The 19,649-nt window shown below is 51.9% G+C and overlaps 1 protein-coding gene across 6 annotated transcripts in view; it reads left to right on the top strand.

The window, feature by feature from the left end:
• The window catches only part of LOC137527734 (folylpolyglutamate synthase, mitochondrial-like), a 110,077-nt gene that overhangs the window by 67,300 nt on the left and 23,128 nt on the right, over positions 1 to 19,649 (top strand). For all 6 annotated transcript variants that reach the window (XM_068248563.1, XM_068248559.1, XM_068248560.1 and 3 more), the window contains 3 exons: positions 10,007 to 10,109; positions 13,969 to 14,046; positions 14,126 to 14,276. In XM_068248563.1, coding sequence (XP_068104664.1) covers positions 10,007 to 10,109; positions 13,969 to 14,046; positions 14,126 to 14,276 — 332 coding nt within the window. The remainder of the gene's footprint in view (positions 1 to 10,006; positions 10,110 to 13,968; positions 14,047 to 14,125; positions 14,277 to 19,649) is intronic.

Below are 19,649 nucleotides of genomic sequence, written 5' to 3'. Positions count from 1 at the left end.
CTGCCCAGCCAGGTACCCAGCCAGCCCGCTTCCCAGCCAGCCCGCATGCCCAGCCAGCCCGCATGCCCAGCCAGGTACCCAGCCAGCCCGCATGCCCAGCCAGGTACCCAGCCAGCATGCCCAGCCAGGTACCCAGCCAGCCAGCATGCCCAGCCAGGTACCCAGCCAGCCCGCTGCCCAGCCAGGTACCCAGCCAGCCCGCATGCCCAGCCAGGTACCCAGCCAGCCCGCTGCCCAGCCAGGTACCCAGCCAGCCCGCTGCCCAGCCAGGTACCCAGCCAGCCCGCTGCCCAGCCAGGTACCCAGCCAGCCCGCTGCCCAGCCAGGTACCCAGCCAGCCCGCTGCCCAGCCAGGTACCCAGCCAGCCCGCTGCCCAGCCAGGTACCCAGCCAGCCCGCTGCCCAGCCAGGTACCCAGCCAGCCCGCTGCCCAGCCAGGTACCCAGCCAGCCCGCTGCCCAGCCAGGTACCCAGCCAGCCCGCTGCCCAGCCAGGTACCCAGCCAGCCCGCATGCCCAGCCAGGTACCCAGCCAGCCCGCTGCCCAGCCAGGTACCCAGCCAGCCCGCTTCCCAGCCAGCCTGCTGCCCAGCCAGGTACCCAGCCAGCCTGCTGCCCAGCCAGGTACCCAGCCAGCCCGCATGCCCAGCCAGGTACCCAGCCAGCCCGCTTCCCAGCCAGGTACCCAGCCAGCCAGCATGCCCAGCCAGGTACCCAGCCAGCCAGCATGCCCAGCCAGGTACCCAGCCAGCATGCCCAGCCAGGTACCCAGCCAGCATGCCCAGCCAGGTACCCAGCCAGCCAGCATGCCCAGCCAGGTACCCAGCCAGCCAGCATGCCCAGCCAGGTACCCAGCCAGCCAGCATGCCCAGCCAGGTACCCAGCCAGCCAGCATGCCCAGCCAGGTACCCAGCCAGCCCGCTGCCCAGCCAGGTACCCAGCCAGCACGCTGCCCAGCCAGCCCGCATGGCCAGCCAGGTACCCAGCCAGCCCGCATGGCCAGCCAGGTACCCAGCCAGCCCGCATGGCCAGCCAGGTACCCAGCCAGCCCGCATGGCCAGCCAGGTACCCAGCCAGCCCGCATGGCCAGCCAGGTACCCAGCCAGCCCGCATGGCCAGCCAGGTACCCAGCCAGCCCGCATGGCCAGCCAGGTACCCAGCCAGCCCGCATGGCCAGCCAGGTACCCAGCCAGCCCGCATGGCCAGCCAGGTACCCAGCCAGCCCGCATGGCCAGCCAGGTACCCAGCCAGCCCGCATGGCCAGCCAGGTACCCAGCCAGCCCGCATGGCCAGCCAGGTACCCAGCCAGCCCGCATGGCCAGCCAGGTACCCAGCCAGCCCGCATGGCCAGCCAGGTACCCAGCCAGCCCGCATGGCCAGCCAGGTACCCAGCCAGCCCGCATGCCCAGCCAGGTACCCAGCCAGCCCGCATGCCCAGCCAGGTACCCAGCCAGCCCGCATTCCCAGCCAGGTACCCAGCCAGCCCGCTGCCCAGCCAGGTACCCAGCCAGCACGCTGCCCAGCCAGCCCGCATGGCCAGCCAGGTACCCAGCCAGCCCGCATGGCCAGCCAGGTACCCAGCCAGCCCGCATGGCCAGCCAGGTACCCAGCCAGCCCGCATGGCCAGCCAGGTACCCAGCCAGCCCGCATGGCCAGCCAGGTACCCAGCCAGCCCGCATGGCCAGCCAGGTACCCAGCCAGCCCGCATGGCCAGCCAGGTACCCAGCCAACCCGCATGGCCAGCCAGGTACCCAGCCAACCCGCATGCCCAGCCAGGTACCCAGCCAGCCCGCATGCCCAGCCAGGTACCCAGCCAGCCCGCATGCCCAGCCAGGTACCCAGCCAGCCCGCATGCCCAGCCAGGTACCCAGCCAGCCAGCATGCCCAGCCAGGTACCCAGCCAGCCAGCATGCCCAGCCAGGTACCCAGCCAGCCCGCATGCCCAGCCAGGTACCCAGCCAGCCCGCTGCCCAGCCAGGTACCCAGCCAGCCCGCTGCCCAGCCAGGTACCCAGCCAGCCCGCATGCCCAGCCAGGTACCCAGCCAGCCCGCATGCCCAGCCAGGTACCCAGCCAGCCAGCATGCCCAGCCAGGTACCCAGCCAGCCCGCTGCCCAGCCAGGTACCCAGCCAGCCCGCATGGCCAGCCAGGTACCCAGCCAGCCCGCATGGCCAGCCAGGTACCCAGCCAGCCCGCATGGCCAGCCAGGTACCCAGCCAGCCCGCATGGCCAGCCAGGTACCCAGCCAGCCCGCATGGCCAGCCAGGTACCCAGCCAGCCCGCATGGCCAGCCAGGTACCCAGCCAGCCCGCATGGCCAGCCAGGTACCCAGCCAGCCCGCATGGCCAGCCAGGTACCCAGCCAGCCCGCATGGCCAGCCAGGTACCCAGCCAGCCCGCATGCCCAGCCAAGTACCCAGCCAGCCCGCTGCCCAGCCAGGTACCCAGCCCACTGCCCGCTCGCTTAGCCAGGCAGTGGCTGGAAAGTGTAATGGTTAAGGGCTCTGCCTCTGACACAGGAGACCTTGGTTCAAATCTCGGCTCTGCCTGTTCAGTAAGCCAGCACCTATTCAGTAAGAAGTTTCTTGGGCAAGTCTCCTTAACACTGCTACTGCCTACTGAGTGCGCTCTAGTGGCTGCCTCGCAAGTGCTTTGAGTCCAACAGGAGAAAGGCGCTATACAAATACTGCAATTAATTACTCAGCCAGCCCACTGCTTGCTCACCCAGCTACCCAGCCAGCCCACTACCCGCTCACCCAGCCAGGTACTCAGCCAGCCCACTGGTGTTATGCTGCCCACTGTGTGATTTACTGCTGAAATGCTGCCCACATTGTGATTATTTTCTGGTGAAATGTTGCCCACATTGCAATTATTCTCTGCTGAAATGTTGCACTCATTGCGATTATTTTCTGGTGCAATGTTGCCCACATTGCGATTATTTTCTGGTGCAATGTTGCCCACATTGCGATTATTTTCTGGTGAAATGTTGCCCACATTGCAATTATTCTCTGCTGAAATGTTGCACTCATTGCGATTATTTTCTGGTGCAATGTTGCCCACATTGCGATTATTTTCTGGTGAAATGTTGCCCACATTGCAATTATTCTCTGCTGAAATGTTGCACTCATTGCGATTATTTTCTGGTGAAATGTTGCCCACATTGCGATTATTTTCTGGTGAAATGTTGCCCACATTGCGATTATTCTTTTCTGAAATGTTGCACTCATTGCGATTATTTTCTGGTGAAATGTTGCCCACATTGCGATTATTCTTTGCTGAAATGTTGCACTCATTGCGATTATTTTCTGGTGAAATGTTGCCCACATTGCGATTATTCTTTGCTGAAATGTTGCAATCATTGCGATTATTCTTTGCTGAAATGTTGCCCACATTGCGATTATTTTCTGGTGAAATGTTGCCCACATTGCGATTATTTTCTGGTGAAATGTTGCCCACATTGCGATTATTCTTTGCTGAAATGTTGCACTCGTGATTATTCTCTGCTGAAATGCTGCACACATTACGATTATTTTATGGTGAAACGCTGCCCCATTATGATTATTTGGCACCTATGGGGGGGCATCCAAATTCTCGCAAGGGGGCCCAGTGATTTCTAGTTACGCCCCTGACTACTACCTAAACTGGGGATACCTATAGACCTGGATATCTATACTGGGGACACCTATAGTATGTCTACATTTGGACACCTATAGACCTGGCTACTGTACTTATACTAATTTATATAGCGCCAACATATTACGCAGCGCTGTACAGAGTATGTATTGGTTTGTCATATAACTGTCCCACAGAGGGGCTCACAATCTAATCCCTACCATAGTCATATGTCTATGTATGTATCGTAGTCTAGGGCCAGTTTTTAGGGGAAGCCAATTAACATTATACTTATCTGTATCGTATGTTGTTGGGATGTGGGAGGAAACCAGAGTGTCTTAAGGAAACCCACACAGACAAAGGGAGAACATACAAACTCCTTGCAGATGTTGACCTGGCTAGGATTCGAACCAGGAACCCAGCGCTGCAAGGCGAGAGTGCTAACCACTACGCCATCATGCTGCCATACCACTGTACTATATTGCACTTACATCTTTAGCAGTACTTCACGGAGTACGTAGTCATGTCACTAACAATCCTCTGAGGAGCTTACAATCTAATTCTCCCATAGTCTAATGTCCTACCATATTATTATGTATTTATATAGCACTGGCATCTTCTGCAGCACTTTGCAGAGAACATAGTCATGTTACTGACTTTTCTCAGGGGAGCTCACACTAATACCTACCACTATTTTGTGCGAGAGAACACTGGCTAGTGTGTGTGTGTGTGTGTGTGGGGGGGGGGGGGGGTTTGGGGAGGGGGGAACATTTCCTACTTGCTTTTTTAAAGAGACTCTGTAACATTAAAAAGATCCCCTGGGGGGTACTCACCTCGGGTGGGGGAAGCCTCCGGATCCTAATGAGGCTTCCCACGCCGTCCTCTGTCCCACGGGGGTCTCTCCGCAGCCCTCCGAACAGCCGGCGACTGTGCCGACTGTTAGTTTAATATTTACCTTTGCTGGCTCCAGCGGGGGGCGCTGTGGAGGCTTTCCGTTCCGAACTACACGGAAATACCCGATCTCAGTCGGGTCCGCTCTACTGCGCAGGCGCCGGAAACTTGCGCCTGCGCAGTAGAGCAGACCCGACGGCGATCGGGTATTTCCGTGTAGTTCGGAGCCGACAGCCGTCAGAGCGCCTGCGCTGGAGCCAGGAAGGTAAATAATGACGTCACCGCTGCCCGGACTCCACGGAGGGCTGCAGCGAGACCCCTGACGGATGGAGGACGGCGTGGGAAGCCTCATTAGGATCCGGAGGCTTCCCCCACCCGAGGTGAGTACCCCCCAGGGGATCTTTTTATGTTACAGATCCTCTTTAAGGTCACTTTACTTATACCCAGGGAGAAACCATGGTCCCACTGACTTTGGGCTGCACTCTTACTAGGATATTTTAATTGGCCACACCCACTGTGTTATGGACACGCCCACTGCATTCTGTGGCCACGCCCATTTTTCGCCGCGGCGCGCTTCGCGCGCCGCCAACTTTCTCCTGGGGGGGCGCCATAGGTTTGGGGTGCCTAGGGGAGCCCCAACCCTAAATACAGCCCTGCAGGTGCCTGTTGATGGAAAGGCGGCTCTCCTCCCCTAGTGGCTCCCTCCCTCCTTCCCTATACAGAGTCCTGAGCAGAGTGTAAATAGAGGTTACTCACCTGGGTCTTGGCATTCCACTGACCAGCTAAAATAGCTCTAGCTACCTACACCGGGCAAGGGAAGTAAGGGAGAAGTGACAGCTGGGCCAGCCAGCACACTTGCGGTGCTGTTCAGAGGGGTTTGTAGGTTCATGGAGGGCGAAGTCTAGGGTGCCAGGCCATCTGTGCCTATAGGCTCCTGTGATGTAAATCCAGATATTGGATCCCTCTCCGGCATGCCCCTATCCAGGTGTTAGACCATTTAAAACAAGTTTTAAATCACTTTTGTGTCCAGAAAGAGTCCCTGTATGTTTCTAAATTCGCCTGCCCATTGAAGTCTATGGAGGTTAGCGCGATTCGTGCGAATCCAAACTTTTTCCGGAAGTGCGGATTTGACGTTCGCGAACGGAAATTTGATGTTTGTGACATCTCTATCACCCAAGTGTTCCAAGAGCTCAAATTCCTTCCACTTCCATGTTGTTTACCACCAACAACAGCCCTGGACACCCCACCTGTTATCTGATATCCAGAGCTCACATTACACTCCCATCCCCCCCTTGGTCCCACTGTATTCTCCTCCACCAGCAAAGAGATCGATTCCGCTGTGACAATCCTGCAAGAGAAGAAGAACAACAACCAATCACCATAAGCGATCAGGGCCGGATTTGTACTTCTTACCGCCCAAGGCCGACTATTACCAGCCGCCCCAACCGAAACCGTATCCTACCACCTCTCTCCACACACACGAATCCAAAAAATTTTGGGCCGATGGTGTCCACTATTGGGGCTAGTGCCGAGGTCTCCATGGCAACATGAAGTGAATCAATCATGTCACACGGAGGAACTGGTCAATCAAGCGATCTACAGGTGATGGGCGTGGTGGGAGCCTTCCACCACACACACATAGTCAAAAGTGGCTCACAATTGGACATTGGGTGGGGTCAGCAACACGTAAAAGTGAGTCCTGTACCCACTGCTGTCTCCAGGGTAACAGCGCTGGCCAATCAATAATTAAGAAATGGGTACTGTGAGAGGCTGCCTTCTGTATTCTGTACTATTTGCTGGTGCTGCCCCTGGTCCTTTCATCCCCCACGCCAAGTGTGTGAGACCCGGCCTTCTGTAACTGCCTGGAGCTGCTGCTATGTCATTGGACAAGGTCTGGCTTTTTGCTAGTCACACACTGTTCACAAACGTTTGGTTAACGGACTGCAGCTGCCTGTAGCACAGCACAGGCAGATGCCAGCTGGTACTAATAGTGCAGTTATCCTGATCACTTTCATTTGTTTGGACACTTGCAAATAATGCCCTGCAAATAATGCCCACTGTCTGCAGGCCGCCCCTTGTTTATCTGGTGCCCTAGGCCATGGCCTATGTGGCCTTGCCAGAAATCCGGCCATGTAAGCGATACATAATAAACACCCAAAGAAAACAAAAAAGACAAGCAATTAAAGCACCGGGACTCCAATATCAACCCCCCCCGAATAGTAACGAATAATTACGAAACGCGTGTCTTCCACTCAACCTGGGGCTCCATAACTCACTGCAACTAGCTGTATTAACCCACTAACTAAATCATAAGGAGAGGGACGGTGCATAGAGGTAACTCATGTTACCTCACAGGAAGGGAAGAGGGAGGAAAAGGAGTGATTTGGCCCTGGCTGCACCACCCACCAATCATAGCCCAGCATTTTTTAAAAGCTAGGCACCTGATTGAGTGCTTGTTACTGAAATTTTCCAGCATGTCTGATGGTTGCTTTTGACCGATTGCGGCCTGAAATTGATTGAACCATCGATCCTGCGGACATGTTGTGGCAACAATTCTCCTCCTATTCGATAAAATTACCAAATCAGAGGGTCGATAGACCTGCAAAAATGGCCGCATCTAGCGATTAAAGGTTCTCAACCAAACCGCATGCCTGTTGTTTGATTTTGGTGTGTTGGTCGACAATCTGGTGTGTGTTCATGTGGCAAATGACAAGACGAGCGACTGATAACAGGCGGTTTGCATGATCCATCTGGCAGATCAACTCACACTCACATGACTGTTAGGCTGCCATGGTGCAGCTGGCCATGTGTGTACAATATCGTTTGAACAATGCACTTGTTTGGAATGCGGCCATGTCGCGCAGTTTGTTGTGCCACTTGCTCATGCTGTATTTAAATAAAACCGGGCACCAGAAATGTTGCAAAACCACCTCTTTATTTCATCCCCACCCGACAAGACATACAGCAGGGCTAGTCTGACAGCTGTTTCGCAAGCGTGATGCTCGCTTCCTCAGAGACTCTCTGAGGAAGCGAGCATCACGCTTGCGAAAAAGCTGTCAGACTAGCCCTGCTGTATGTCTTGTCGGGTGGGGATGAAATAAAGAGGTGGTTTTGCAACATTTCTGGTGCCCGGAGCTGTTCACTTTTTGGAAGTTTCAACTATTGCTGTTTTTCTGGAGGCACAGTAAGTGTACCACACAACCCTGCCTAGGCTGCCAGCTGCATCCGGTGCCGATCTTTCAACCTCTTCAACCCCTGTATTTAAATAAGCTGGTCATTTAGGTGGTTGGTGTCCAGAAAACACAAGTCGTCAATGGTTTGTCGTAGTGTTGGTCTTGTCATTGTATTGGTCGTGCACAGGGGCGTAGCAATAGCCTTAGCAACCATAGCAACCTGGAGAGGAGGGGGCCGAGGTGGTACTTATTGTGTTCACTTTTGATTCTTCACCCTCTGACTTTGTTTCAGAGCCTATGGACTAAACGCAGTGTAGAATGCGTGGAAATGTAAACTGCACAGTCAACTCATATAGGGTAGGGGCAGGTGGCATTGCTCAAAAGTACCTAAATCTGATGGCCCCAAAAAAATTCTGATATGGAGCCTCATAGTCTCTAGCTGCACTGGTCATGCACTTTGTTGGACATGTATGAGCCTTAAAGGATACATCCAAGATGAATTAAAAAACTACCTTCCGCTGTGCAGGCTGTACAGCTGACTCAAACCGCATTCATGGTTTCCCTCTTACTCCCTCCGTTCGGGAGTAAATCACTCCGTTATTTCTTGGTGACCCGGAAGTAGTTTAGTCTATGCATTTCCTTTAGAAATGCACTGGTATGTGTGGCACACAGGCGCAGAGACTCTTCAGGCTTATGGGCAGCACCTGCGTATTGCGGGGAGGAGCCTGGAGGCAGGCCGGATATGACATCGCCGAACTTGGAGGCAACAATGTTCCACAGTGTAATAAATTATAGACTGCGCCTGTGTCTCCCACACAAGTTGTGGGGGATTTGAATAGCACAGACCTGGAAGGCCGAAGATAAGCTGCAGAAAAAGGGAACCTGAAGCGAGTAAAATTATTTAAAATAAATACATGAGGTAGCTGCAAATGTATATTACATACTAACCTCACCGTCAGTTCCTCTCGGAAGCTCACCATTTTCTTCTTACAGTGATCCCTTCCAGTTCTGACAATATTTTGTCAGGACTGAAATATACCAGTTGCTGTCAGTTACATATCAGCAGCTGTCAGTTACAACTGAATGTGCAAGGTAATGTCCATGTTTCCCTATGGCTCAAACAGGCGATATTACAGTTTAACAGTGTTCTGACCAGGAAGCTGTTATGGGGTAATGCCATATTCAGTATGGAGGATGGAGAATTTAATTGCGGGAAAGGAGAAAGAGATTAAGGAGTAGACTACACAGGAGGTGAGTATGACCTGTGTATGGTTATTTTGACTTTTTATTTTCAGTTCAGGTTCTCTTTAAATAACACATTTTCTCGGACCTTCCCTTTAACAAGCTTGGCTTTTGGTGTAAAATTAAAATCTTATCAATAAAAGCTGCAGAATACCCAAGCAGCTCGGGTTGACCCAGAACTACTAGGAAAGTATAGGGCAGAGTTCCCCAACCCTGTCCTCAAGGCCCAGCAACATTACATGTTTTACAGGAAACCACAAACATGCACAGGTGAGGTAATTAGCGTCTCAGCAGAGCTGAGTGGCTTTCCACAAAACCATGCACTGTTGGTGGGCCTTGAGGACTGGGTTAGGGGACTAAAAGAGACCGAAAAGCCCTCCTACTAAAAAGCTCAGTGTAGTTCTTAAAACAGAAGGTATTTCCAATAATTCAGCTCTAAAGGGAACCTAAACCAATCTGTAAAAACAAGAGTATCACTTACCTGGGGCTTCTTCTCCCTGCAGCAGCCCTGTGCCCTCGCTCCTCCTGTTCCCCGCCACGCTTCAGTTTTGATTCTGGTGACTTAGCTGTAGAGATGTCCTCATACTGCGCATGCGCAGGAAGCTCCCAGCGACGGGAATGCGATCAAGGACGCGTGCGAGGAGTGCGTAGGCACAGTGGCCATTGACTGGTTTAGTCACCAGAATCGAAACTGAGGCGCAGCGGGGACCGGAGTATCTTTCAGTGATGGCGTGGGCAGAAGCCCTAGGTAAGTGAAACACTTTTTCTACAGGTCGGTTTAGGTTCCATTTAAGTGAGCAACTATGGTCTGCCTCAATGCATCACTACTGAATATGTACATTATCTCTTTATGCCCCTGAATCCAGGCTTACATCCAGAACCGCTGCATAATCTTATGACATTTCACTCATGAGTATACTCATAAGGATAAATGCTGCTTTCTGGTGTGCAAAAATATAATTCTTACATGAACTGAATACATTTTTGTTTGAGGTTGAAAAACTCTGCTTTATGCAGAAAATCTGATGTGTGTGAACCCACTGCAGCTATTTACATTTGATCGTCACAGTTTATTGGTTATCTCCCTCAGGAATCCCATCGTTTGTGGGGTCTCAACGCTTGATATTGATCACACGGCCGCACTGGGTGACACCATTGAGGACATCGCCTGGCATAAAGGGGGCATATTTAAGGTCTGGAGAATCTCAGCTTGGTTGTTTTACTCAATTTAGTTCATTAGGCTGTCAAACACCTATGCAGTTCTTGCCATTTTAAAACTTTGCCGCATCAAGCTTAGGCAGCTACAAGTGTGGCGTAGTTTTAACTACGGCCGGTCCCAAACTGGTTAAAGTGGACCTTAACTCTTGCACAGGACAGAAGGAAAACATATAGAAATGCACCCTGTATGTATTTAGAGAGTTTAGCCTATTTCCCCCTTATCTATAACTAAGCACAAGTTGTAATTTGATCATCCCTTAGCTGTGTCAGCTGCCTGCCACAGCAGAGATCTATTTGGTAAACACAGGATGTTAACAACATGTCTGCTTCCATGAAAGCAGGAAGTAGGTACACTGCAGATTTATTGCAAGATTTGTATCAGCTGTAACAAAGAAATCTTTTTCTTTAAAGGTTATCATGCTGTTGCATATCTTTTAGTGCAGAGAGGTAGTTATGAGTTCAGGTCCACTATTTTAATGTATTTTAAGGATACCCGAAGTGACATGTGACATGATGAGATAGACATGTGTATGTACAGTGCCTAGCACACAAATAACTATGCTGTGTTCCTTTTTTTTCTTTCTCTGCCTGAAAGAGTTAAATATCAGGTACGTAAGTGGCTGACTCAGTCCTGACTCAGACAGGAAGTGACTACAGTGTGATCCTCACTGATAAAAAAATTCAAACTATAAAACACTTTTGTAGCAGAAAATGGCTTCGGTGAGCAGGAAAGAGATAAAAAGGGAATTTCTTATCAGTGAGGGTCACACTGTAGTCACTTCCTGTCAGGACTGAGTCAGCTACTTACATACCTGATATTTAACTCTTTCAGGCAGAGAAAGAAAAAAAAAGGAACACAGCATAGTTATTTGTGTGCTTGGCACTGTACATATCCATGTCTATCCCATAACGTCACATGTCACTTCGGGTAGCCTTTAAAAGGTAAACATGGTGGTGTAATAGATGTTTAAATGTGGGCCACAAATGTAGGCTACGGCTTCTTGCACACCAAGACGTTGTGTTAGGTGCCACGTTAAGGTCGCATAACGTGCACCTAACACAACGTATGGTGCTGCAAAAGCCGACGGTAGAGTGAGCCGCGTTCGGCGGCTCGATTCCTATAATGTCTCCCAGAGTGGCGCTGATTAGCCAGCGGGACCACGTGATGCGGAGCGAGACACTCCGCATCACGTGGTCCTGCCGGCCAATCAGCTGCCGCCAGTGCAGTGAATATTAAGTAGCCATGTGCGCGGCTACTGTAGCTGGCTCTCCCCGCCTCCTCTCCGCCCCCCACTGCGCATGTGCAAACAGTCTAACGCGGTTATAGCCGCTCCAACGCCGTAGCATGCTGCACTTTGCACCGAACGTGCAGCATTACATGTAACGCAACGTGGGCTGTGTGAACAGCCCACTTGTGTTACATTGCTGTGCGTTGGGGGAGCGTTACAGGCGCACTAACCTGCGCCTGTAACGTCTTGGTGTGTAAGCAGCCTACAAGGACACTATCGGCACAGATTTTGTACGTTTCTGTGGGGTTTCTCCCTCATCCAAAAAATCCCCCCAAATATACAGATAAGTTCATTATTAGTTCCCAACCACACCCAAACTGGCCTTGAGTATATTGGGACATTGGACTATGATTATGGGAGGGGATAGAAGATTGTGAACTCCTCTGAGGGACGGTTAGTAGTAACATGTCTAGGGACTAAAGTGTTGTGAAATATAACTGTGGCAGATCCATGTCTGTGTTCCTTGGAGGACATGTTGGGAAACATGGCCACTATCCAGACCACTGAGATGGATCTAAAACTATTCATACACATATAGATTTATTTCAGCCCCCAATCCCCCTTGCAATTCCTATCCATAAAACACCCCTATTTGGTGCTTATCCTTAACTCCTCCCTGCCGCCTATTAGGTGTTATTTTTGTCGCCATAGACGGCAATGTTAAAAGCAGTGATCAGCGGCGATAAATCAGAATCAGAATTTATTTCGCCAAGTACAACGGTGGATTGTACCCGGAATTGGTTTTGGCGCATACAGGGTCGTTGGTGAAAAACAAGAAAATAGCACGGTTAAGCATGGTACATACGTAGACGTGGGACAAGCATACATAGGACAACATTACAGTTTGTGCATACATTTAAGCAGAGCGTTGTATACAATTAAGCATGGTACATATGTATAAACAAAAGCAAAATCAAATAGCGGGGCTTCGCAATTTGCATAGCAGGTATCCCTGACGACCACTATTTTATTGTGCCTTCTGGAACCCAAATTACTGTTTATAACTGCTAATCATGGCCTTTAACAATGCCGCCTACAGCTGCAGCGTATTTATAAGGGTGCTTCCGGCATCCCTTTTTTAATTGCTCTGTATCTAGCAGTGTGCTCTTCAGGGGCGTTTTTAGGCATAAGCATTCCAGGCCACTCCCTTGAGTGCCATTGGTGCCCATCCCATAACTAAGCCCTGCACTGATTAAGCCACACCTTCCGAAAGAAACAATGCCCCCATGGGTGTTTGTGCCTTCTCCTGTCCCCTTTGTGACCCCTTCTGTCCCCTTGTGCCTCCTTCAGTCCCCAATGCCACCTCTGCTCCCCTGTGCCTCCTTCTCCGCCCCCCATTTTGCCTCTTTCTGTCTCCCCCGTGCGTCCATAGATGGATTAAGTCAAAATGGTGCCCTAGGCAAGCAATGACTTTGGGCCCACCCTTTATTGCCACCTAGCTGTTTTGGCAAGATTTGTTGAGAGCTAGCATAAACTGGGCCCCTAGTCTCTCTCCAGGCCCTAGGCACCTGCCATTGTTGCCTTGTGGATGATCTGGCTCTGTGTGCATCCCTCTGTGCCTCCATCTGCCCCACTGTGCCTCCTTCTGTCCCCCTCTGTCCTCTTGTCCCACTATCTGTTCCTGCCCCCCTTGTGTTCCCCCAGTCCAGTGTGTAAAGGCAGAAGCTGTGCTCCAACCTCCCCTCTGGAGTCCAGTGCTGTGTCTGTCTGACCATCCTGTCTGTTTTCTGCTCCCTCTAGTGCTGGCTCTCCTCATGTTGTCTGTAATCACGCTACATGCGGTAGGAGATGCTGGGCACTAGGATGAGTGGTGAGCAGACAGGCGGAAGCACAGCACTGGACTCCAGAGAGTTAAAGGGGAACTGAAGAGAGAGGTATATGGAGGCTGTCCTGTTTATTTCCTTTTAGACAATACCAGTTGCCTGGCAGCCCTGCTGATCCTCTGCCTCTAATACTATTAGCCATAGCCCCTGAACAAGCATGCAGCAGATCAGGTGTTTCAGTGGTTCAGACTTATAAGTCTGATCTGACAAGACTAGCTGCATGCTTGTTTCTGGTTTTAATCAGATACTACTGCAGAGAAATAGACCAGCAGGGCCGCCAGGTAACTGGTATTGATTAAAAGGAAATAAACATGACAGCCTTCATATACCTCTCTCTTCAGTTCCCCTTTAAGAGCACAGCTTCTGCTGCGCTATATTATGCATTTACACACTAAGCTGGGGTAGAGCAGGAAGGGTGCAACGAAATGCAAACAGTATCGGTGGGCTATTGGTATCTCAGGGACTACTTGTATCATGCATCCACTCTATGGCACGTGGTTTTATTCTCCAGTGTGTTAGTGTGTGGTTATTGTTGGTTTTTTGTTGTTGCTTTTTTTTTTTGGGGGGGGGGGGGGGGGGGGGACACAGGACTTCTTGCCTAGAGTGACGAAAAGGCTAGAAACGTCCCTGGTGCTCTGTTAGACATTCTCAGTGCATAGTAGTGATATTAGTTTTAGAAAATATTCTTAAGTGAAAGTAACATGCTTTGCTTTGTCTCTCAGCCAGGTGTTCCAGCGTTTACTGTTAAACAGCCAGACGGTCCTCTCCAGGTGCTGAAAGGCAGAGCGCAGGAGATTGGGGTAAATGCCTAACTTGCAGATGTGTATCAGCCTGGACCTGACTGGCACACTCACCCTCTGCTTCTCTTTGTCTTCCCAGTGTGCTCTATTAATCTGCCCAGACCTAGAGGACTATGAGGAGGAAGAAGGTCTCTCTCTTCACCTTGGTCTGGCCGGAGATCATCAGAGAAGCAACGCCTCGCTGGCCCTGCAGCTAGCTCACACGTGGCTTCAGAGAAGAGGACGTCCAGGTAAATGCCCATCCCTACACCTCCGGACTAGAGATGGCCTTGAACGGTTCGCCGGCGAAGAGTTCCCAGCGAACATCAGCTGTTCGCGTTCGTGGTGGGTGCGAACAGATGGGGCGGTTCGATCCGCTCCCTATACCTCGTCATTGGGCTAAATTTTGACTCCCTAAATCACAGTGAGCAGATACATGGCAGCCAATCAGGCTGCACTCACCCACAGATCCCCGCTACCACAAATAATAATAATTTTTCTTGTGTGTACTAATTTTTCTGGCTGCACTGTGGCTGCAACAACAAAACAAAAGGCATGTACATGTGTCAATTCCCCTTCATGATCATTACCTTGCCGCAGCAAAGGGGCTTGCGTATCACAATGAAACAATTACCTATATGAGTGTGTTGGGGGCACACCCAAGATAATAAGGTAGTTGCTTCATTGTGGACAGACTAAAATTGATCAGCTGGACAGTCACTGTTGTTCTGTCATTGAGCTACCTCAGCCCAACCATATAGGCTGGAAATCCACCATCGCATGCACTCTCGCCAACGTGCGCACCAGCACGGCCATCACTACATAAACAGCTGTTTGCGGCTATGCGTTAAACAGTGAGTTTGGTCTGTCAGTGTGAAGCAGTACACTACTTACAATACCTGATCGATGTCTACACACACAAGATGTTTTAAAGCACTTATGCGTCTAATTTAGGAATCTAATGTTATTTCTGCCCTTTACAGATTGTAACCCTACTCTGCATCAAATATGTAATTTTCTGAGGCACTTTTGGCATGTATCCCACTCCGCCATGCCCCCCTCTAGGTGTTAGACCACTTGAAAAAACGTTTCCATCACTTTTGTGGCCAGAAATTGTCCCTGTATGTATTCAAATTTGCCTGCCCATTGAAGTCTATGTGGTTCGCATGGTTTGCGCAAACTTGAACTTTTGCAGAAGTTCGCGTTCGCAGTTCGCGAACCCAATAGTTCGAGCTATCTCTACTCCTGACATGTCTGATTACTGGAAGATGGAGGCCGACCTTTTCTATTCAAGAAAATAGCTTCATGGCATGTGATCAGACAGTCATCATCAAAAAACATTAACATTTTACATCGAAGGGCAATGCAAATGCATTACAGGTTTCCATACTGAAGTACATCTTTTATACAATTTAGGTTTGTTTTTGTTTTGCTTTTTTAATTGTGTTCTTTCAAAGTCATCAACTAAAAAAGATTTAAATATTCTCTCTCTAGGCAGCTTTCCGATGAAAACAAACCTGACACAGACCTATGACAAGGATTTATACTTACCTGGGTTCTCCTCCAGCCCCCTGTAGTCCGCCAGTTCCCTCAATACCGATTCGGTCCCCTCCATTGTCCCACAGTATATTTTTTGATATAGCTGGGTTACAGGCCACTGCGCATGTGTGGCCCTGACCAGGGGCGTCGCTAGCCCTATTTTGGGGGGGGCACGTGCCCCCAATCTGTCCTGGAGTGCCACGGATCTCTTCCCCAGGGGTGACCGCAGGGCCGCGCCTGGGCAGGTGCATTGCGCCCGGCCGCCACTCACCCCCTCTGTCCGCGGCTGCCTCCAGCCGCCGCCGCGTTACTCAGACCTCGATCAGGCGGCGACCAATCGTGCGGGAGCTAGGACCCAGCGCCCGCACTGATATGCGGAAGTGACATCACTTCCGCATATACAGCGGGTGCGTCCGGCGCCCGCTCGTATTGGTCGGGTCGCCGCTGATCCTGAGGTCTGCGAGTGCGAGGTAAGGGGGGGTGCGGCGGGGGCTCCCTGGCACTCACTCACTACCTAAAGGGGCTCCCTGGCACTCACTCACTGGCTAAAGGGGCTCCCTGTCACTCACTCACTGCCTAAAGGGGCTCCCTGTCGCTCACTCACTACCTAAAGGGCCTCCCTGTCACTCACTCACTACCTAAAGGGCCTCCCTGTCACTCACTCACTACCTAAAGGGCCTCCCTGTCACTCACTCACTACCTAAAGGGCCTCCCTGTCACTCACTCACTACCTAAAGGGCCTCCCTGTCACTCACTCACTACCTAAAGGGCCTCCCTGTCACTCACTCACTACCTAAAGGGGCTCCCTGTCACTCACTCACTGCCTAAAGGGGCTCCCTGGCACTCACTCACTGCCTAAAGGGGCTCCCTGGCACTCACTCACTACCTAAAGGGGCTCCCTGGCACTCACTCACTGCCTAAAGGGGCTCCCTGGCACTCACTCACTGCCTAAAGGGGCTCCCTGGCACTCACTCACTGTCTAAAGGGGCTCCCTGTCGCTCACTCACTGCCTAAAGGGGCTCCCTGTCGCTCACTCACTACCTAAAGGGCCTCCCTGTCACTCACTCACTACCTAAAGGGCCTCCCTGTCACTCACTCACTACCTAAAGGGCCTCCCTGTCACTCACTCACTGCCAAAAGGGGCTCCCTGGCACTCACTCACTGCCTAAAGGGGCTCCCTGGCACTCACTCACTACCTAAAGGGGCTCCCTGGCACTCACTCACTACCTAAAGGGGCTCCCTGGCACTCACTCACTGCCTAAAGGGGCTCCCTGGCACTCACTACCTAAAGGGGCTCCCTGGCACTCACTCACTGCCTAAAGGGGCTCCCTGGCACTCTCTGCCTAAAGGGGCTCCCTGTCACTCACTCACTACTTAAAAGGGCTCCCTGGCACTCACTCACTACCTAAAGGGGCTCCCTGGCACTCACTCACTACCTAAAGGGGCTCCCTGGCACTCACTCACTACCTAAAGGGGCTCCCTGGCACTCACTCACTACCTAAATGGGCTCCCTGGCACTCACTCACTGCCTAAAGGGGCTCCCTGGCACTCACTGCCTAAAGGGGCTCCCTGTCACTCACTCACTACCTAAAGGGGCTCCCTGGCACTCACTCACTACCTAAAGGGCCTCCCTGTCACTCACTCACTGCCAAAAGGGGCTCCCTGGCACTCACTCACTGCCTGAAGGGGCTCCCTGGCACTCACTCACTACCTAAAGGGGCTCCCTGGCACTCACTCACTACCTAAAGGGGCTCCCTGGCACTCACTACCTAAAGGGGCTCCCTGGCACTCACTCACTGCCTAAAGGGGCTCCCTGGCACTCTCTGCCTAAAGGGGCTCCCTGTCACTCACTCACTACTTAAAAGGGCTCCCTGGCACTCACTCACTACCTAAAGGGGCTCCCTGGCACTCACTCACTACCTAAAGGGCCTCCCTGGCACTCACTCACTACCTAAAGGGGCTCCCTGGCACTCACTCACTACCTAAATGGGCTCCCTGGCACTCACTCACTGCCTAAAGGGGCTCCCTGGCACTCACTGCCTAAAGGGGCTCCCTGTCACTCACTCACTGCCTAAAGGGGCTCCCTGTCACTCACTCACTACCTAAAGGGGCTCCCTGTCACTCACTCACTACCTAAAGGGGCTCCCTGGCACTCACTCACTACCTAAAGGGGCTCCCTGTCACTCACTCACTACCTAAAGGGGCTCCCTGGCACTCACTCACTACCTAAAGGGGCTCCCTGGCACTCACTTATTACCTAAAGGGGCTCCCTGGCACTCACTCACTACCTAAAGGGGCTCCCTGGCACTCACTCGCTGCCTAAATGGGCTCCCTGGCACTCACTGCCTAAAGGGGCTCCCTGTCACTCACTCACTGCCTAAAGGGGCTCCCTGTCACTCACTCACTGCCTAAAGGGGCTCCCTGTCACTCACTCACTGCCTAAAGGGGCTCCCTGTCACTCACTCACTGCCTAAAGGGGCTCCATGTCACTCACTCACTGCCTAAAGGGGCTCCCTGTCACTCACTCACTGCCTAAAGGGGCTCCCTGTCACTCACTCACTACCTAAAGGGGCTCCCTGTCACTCACTATCGGGGTCCCTGTCACTCACTACCTAACTGGAGGCGCCTGTCACTCACTAGCTAACCTGGGGGTCCCTGTCACTCACTACCTAACTTGGGGGGCTACCATATTAAGGGGGCATTCTGCCTATTTATGTGAAATGCTGTCTATTTATGTGCCTCATGACTGCTGAATTTGTCTTGTTGGGAGCCTTATGATTTGTTGGGGGCCTCAAGATTGCTGAATTTGTCTTGTTGGGGGCCTCATGATTTGTTGGAGGCCTCATGATTGCTGAATTTGTCTTGTTGGGGGCCTCATGATTTGTTGGAGGCCTCATGATTGCTGAATTTGTCTTGTTGGGGGCCTCATGATTTGTTGGGGGCCTCATGATTGCTGAATTTGTCATGTTGGGGGCCTCATGATTGCTGAATTTGTCATGTTGGGGGCCTCATGATTTGTTGGGGGCCTCATGATTGCTGAATTTGTCATGTCGGGGGCCTCACGATTGCTGAATTTGTCATGTCGGGGGCCTCACGATTGCTGAATTTGTCATGTCGGGGCCCACACGATTGCTGAATTTGTCTTGTCGGGGGCCTCATGATTGCTGAATTTGTCTTGTTGGGGGTCACATGATTGCTAACTGCGAGACTATGGGAAAAGCTGAATCCTTATCATATGAGACAATAGCATTAAAGGAATACTTAAGGGGAAAAAAAAATGGCATCCCTCAGCCTCCTGAAGCTGGATGGTGCCCTCGCAGCCCCGCTCCGATCGTCCTGTCCCCGCCGGCTACTTCCGGGTTCGGCGACAGCCGCCGACAGGCTGGGAACGCGGCTGATTTTCCGCGTTCCCACTCGCTATATGCTGCTATAGCGTATATAGCTACGCTATAGCCGCATATAGCGAGTGGGAACGCGGAAAATCAGCCGCGTTCCCAGCCTGTCGGCGGCTGTCGCCGAACCCGGAAGTAGCCGCCGGCGGGGACAGGACGATCGGAGCGGGGCTGCGAGGGCACCATCCAGCTTCAGGGGGCTGAGGGATGCCCCGGGTGAGTAAATGTCATTTTTTTTCCCCTTAAGTATTCCTTTAAACCTACTTTTTTAGCTTTTTAAAACAGAAAATAAAACTGGGAGGTTCTAAAAAATTGAATACATTTTTCAGGAGTAGGATGGATGAAATTGTTTATCTTCACAGTTTATTTTCAACTTGGATTTTCCATAATGTTCATGTATGAGTTAAAACGTTTGTACAGTATTTAGTTTAAATTGCTGTTGCCACTTTGCGATAGATAAGTGACTTTTGGGTTGCAGTTTGGGCACTCGGCCTCCAAAAGGTTCGCCACCACTGTCATAATCTAATGTCCCATCATTGCTAGGTTCATGTAAATTTGTCTCCACCCGTTACCACACCTATATTCTGGTCCATGGCCCACCCATTTTTCGGTGCGGCGCGATAAGCACGCCGCACAACGTGATCCTCATATTTTTGGCACGCTAGCTGCAGTGTGCTGAATTCTGCTGCCTAC

This window comes from Hyperolius riggenbachi, chromosome 8 (assembly GCF_040937935.1).
Source record: "Hyperolius riggenbachi isolate aHypRig1 chromosome 8, aHypRig1.pri, whole genome shotgun sequence".
Lineage (NCBI taxonomy): Eukaryota > Metazoa > Chordata > Amphibia > Anura > Hyperoliidae > Hyperolius > Hyperolius riggenbachi.
This window is presented reverse-complemented; position numbering and strand designations above follow the sequence as displayed.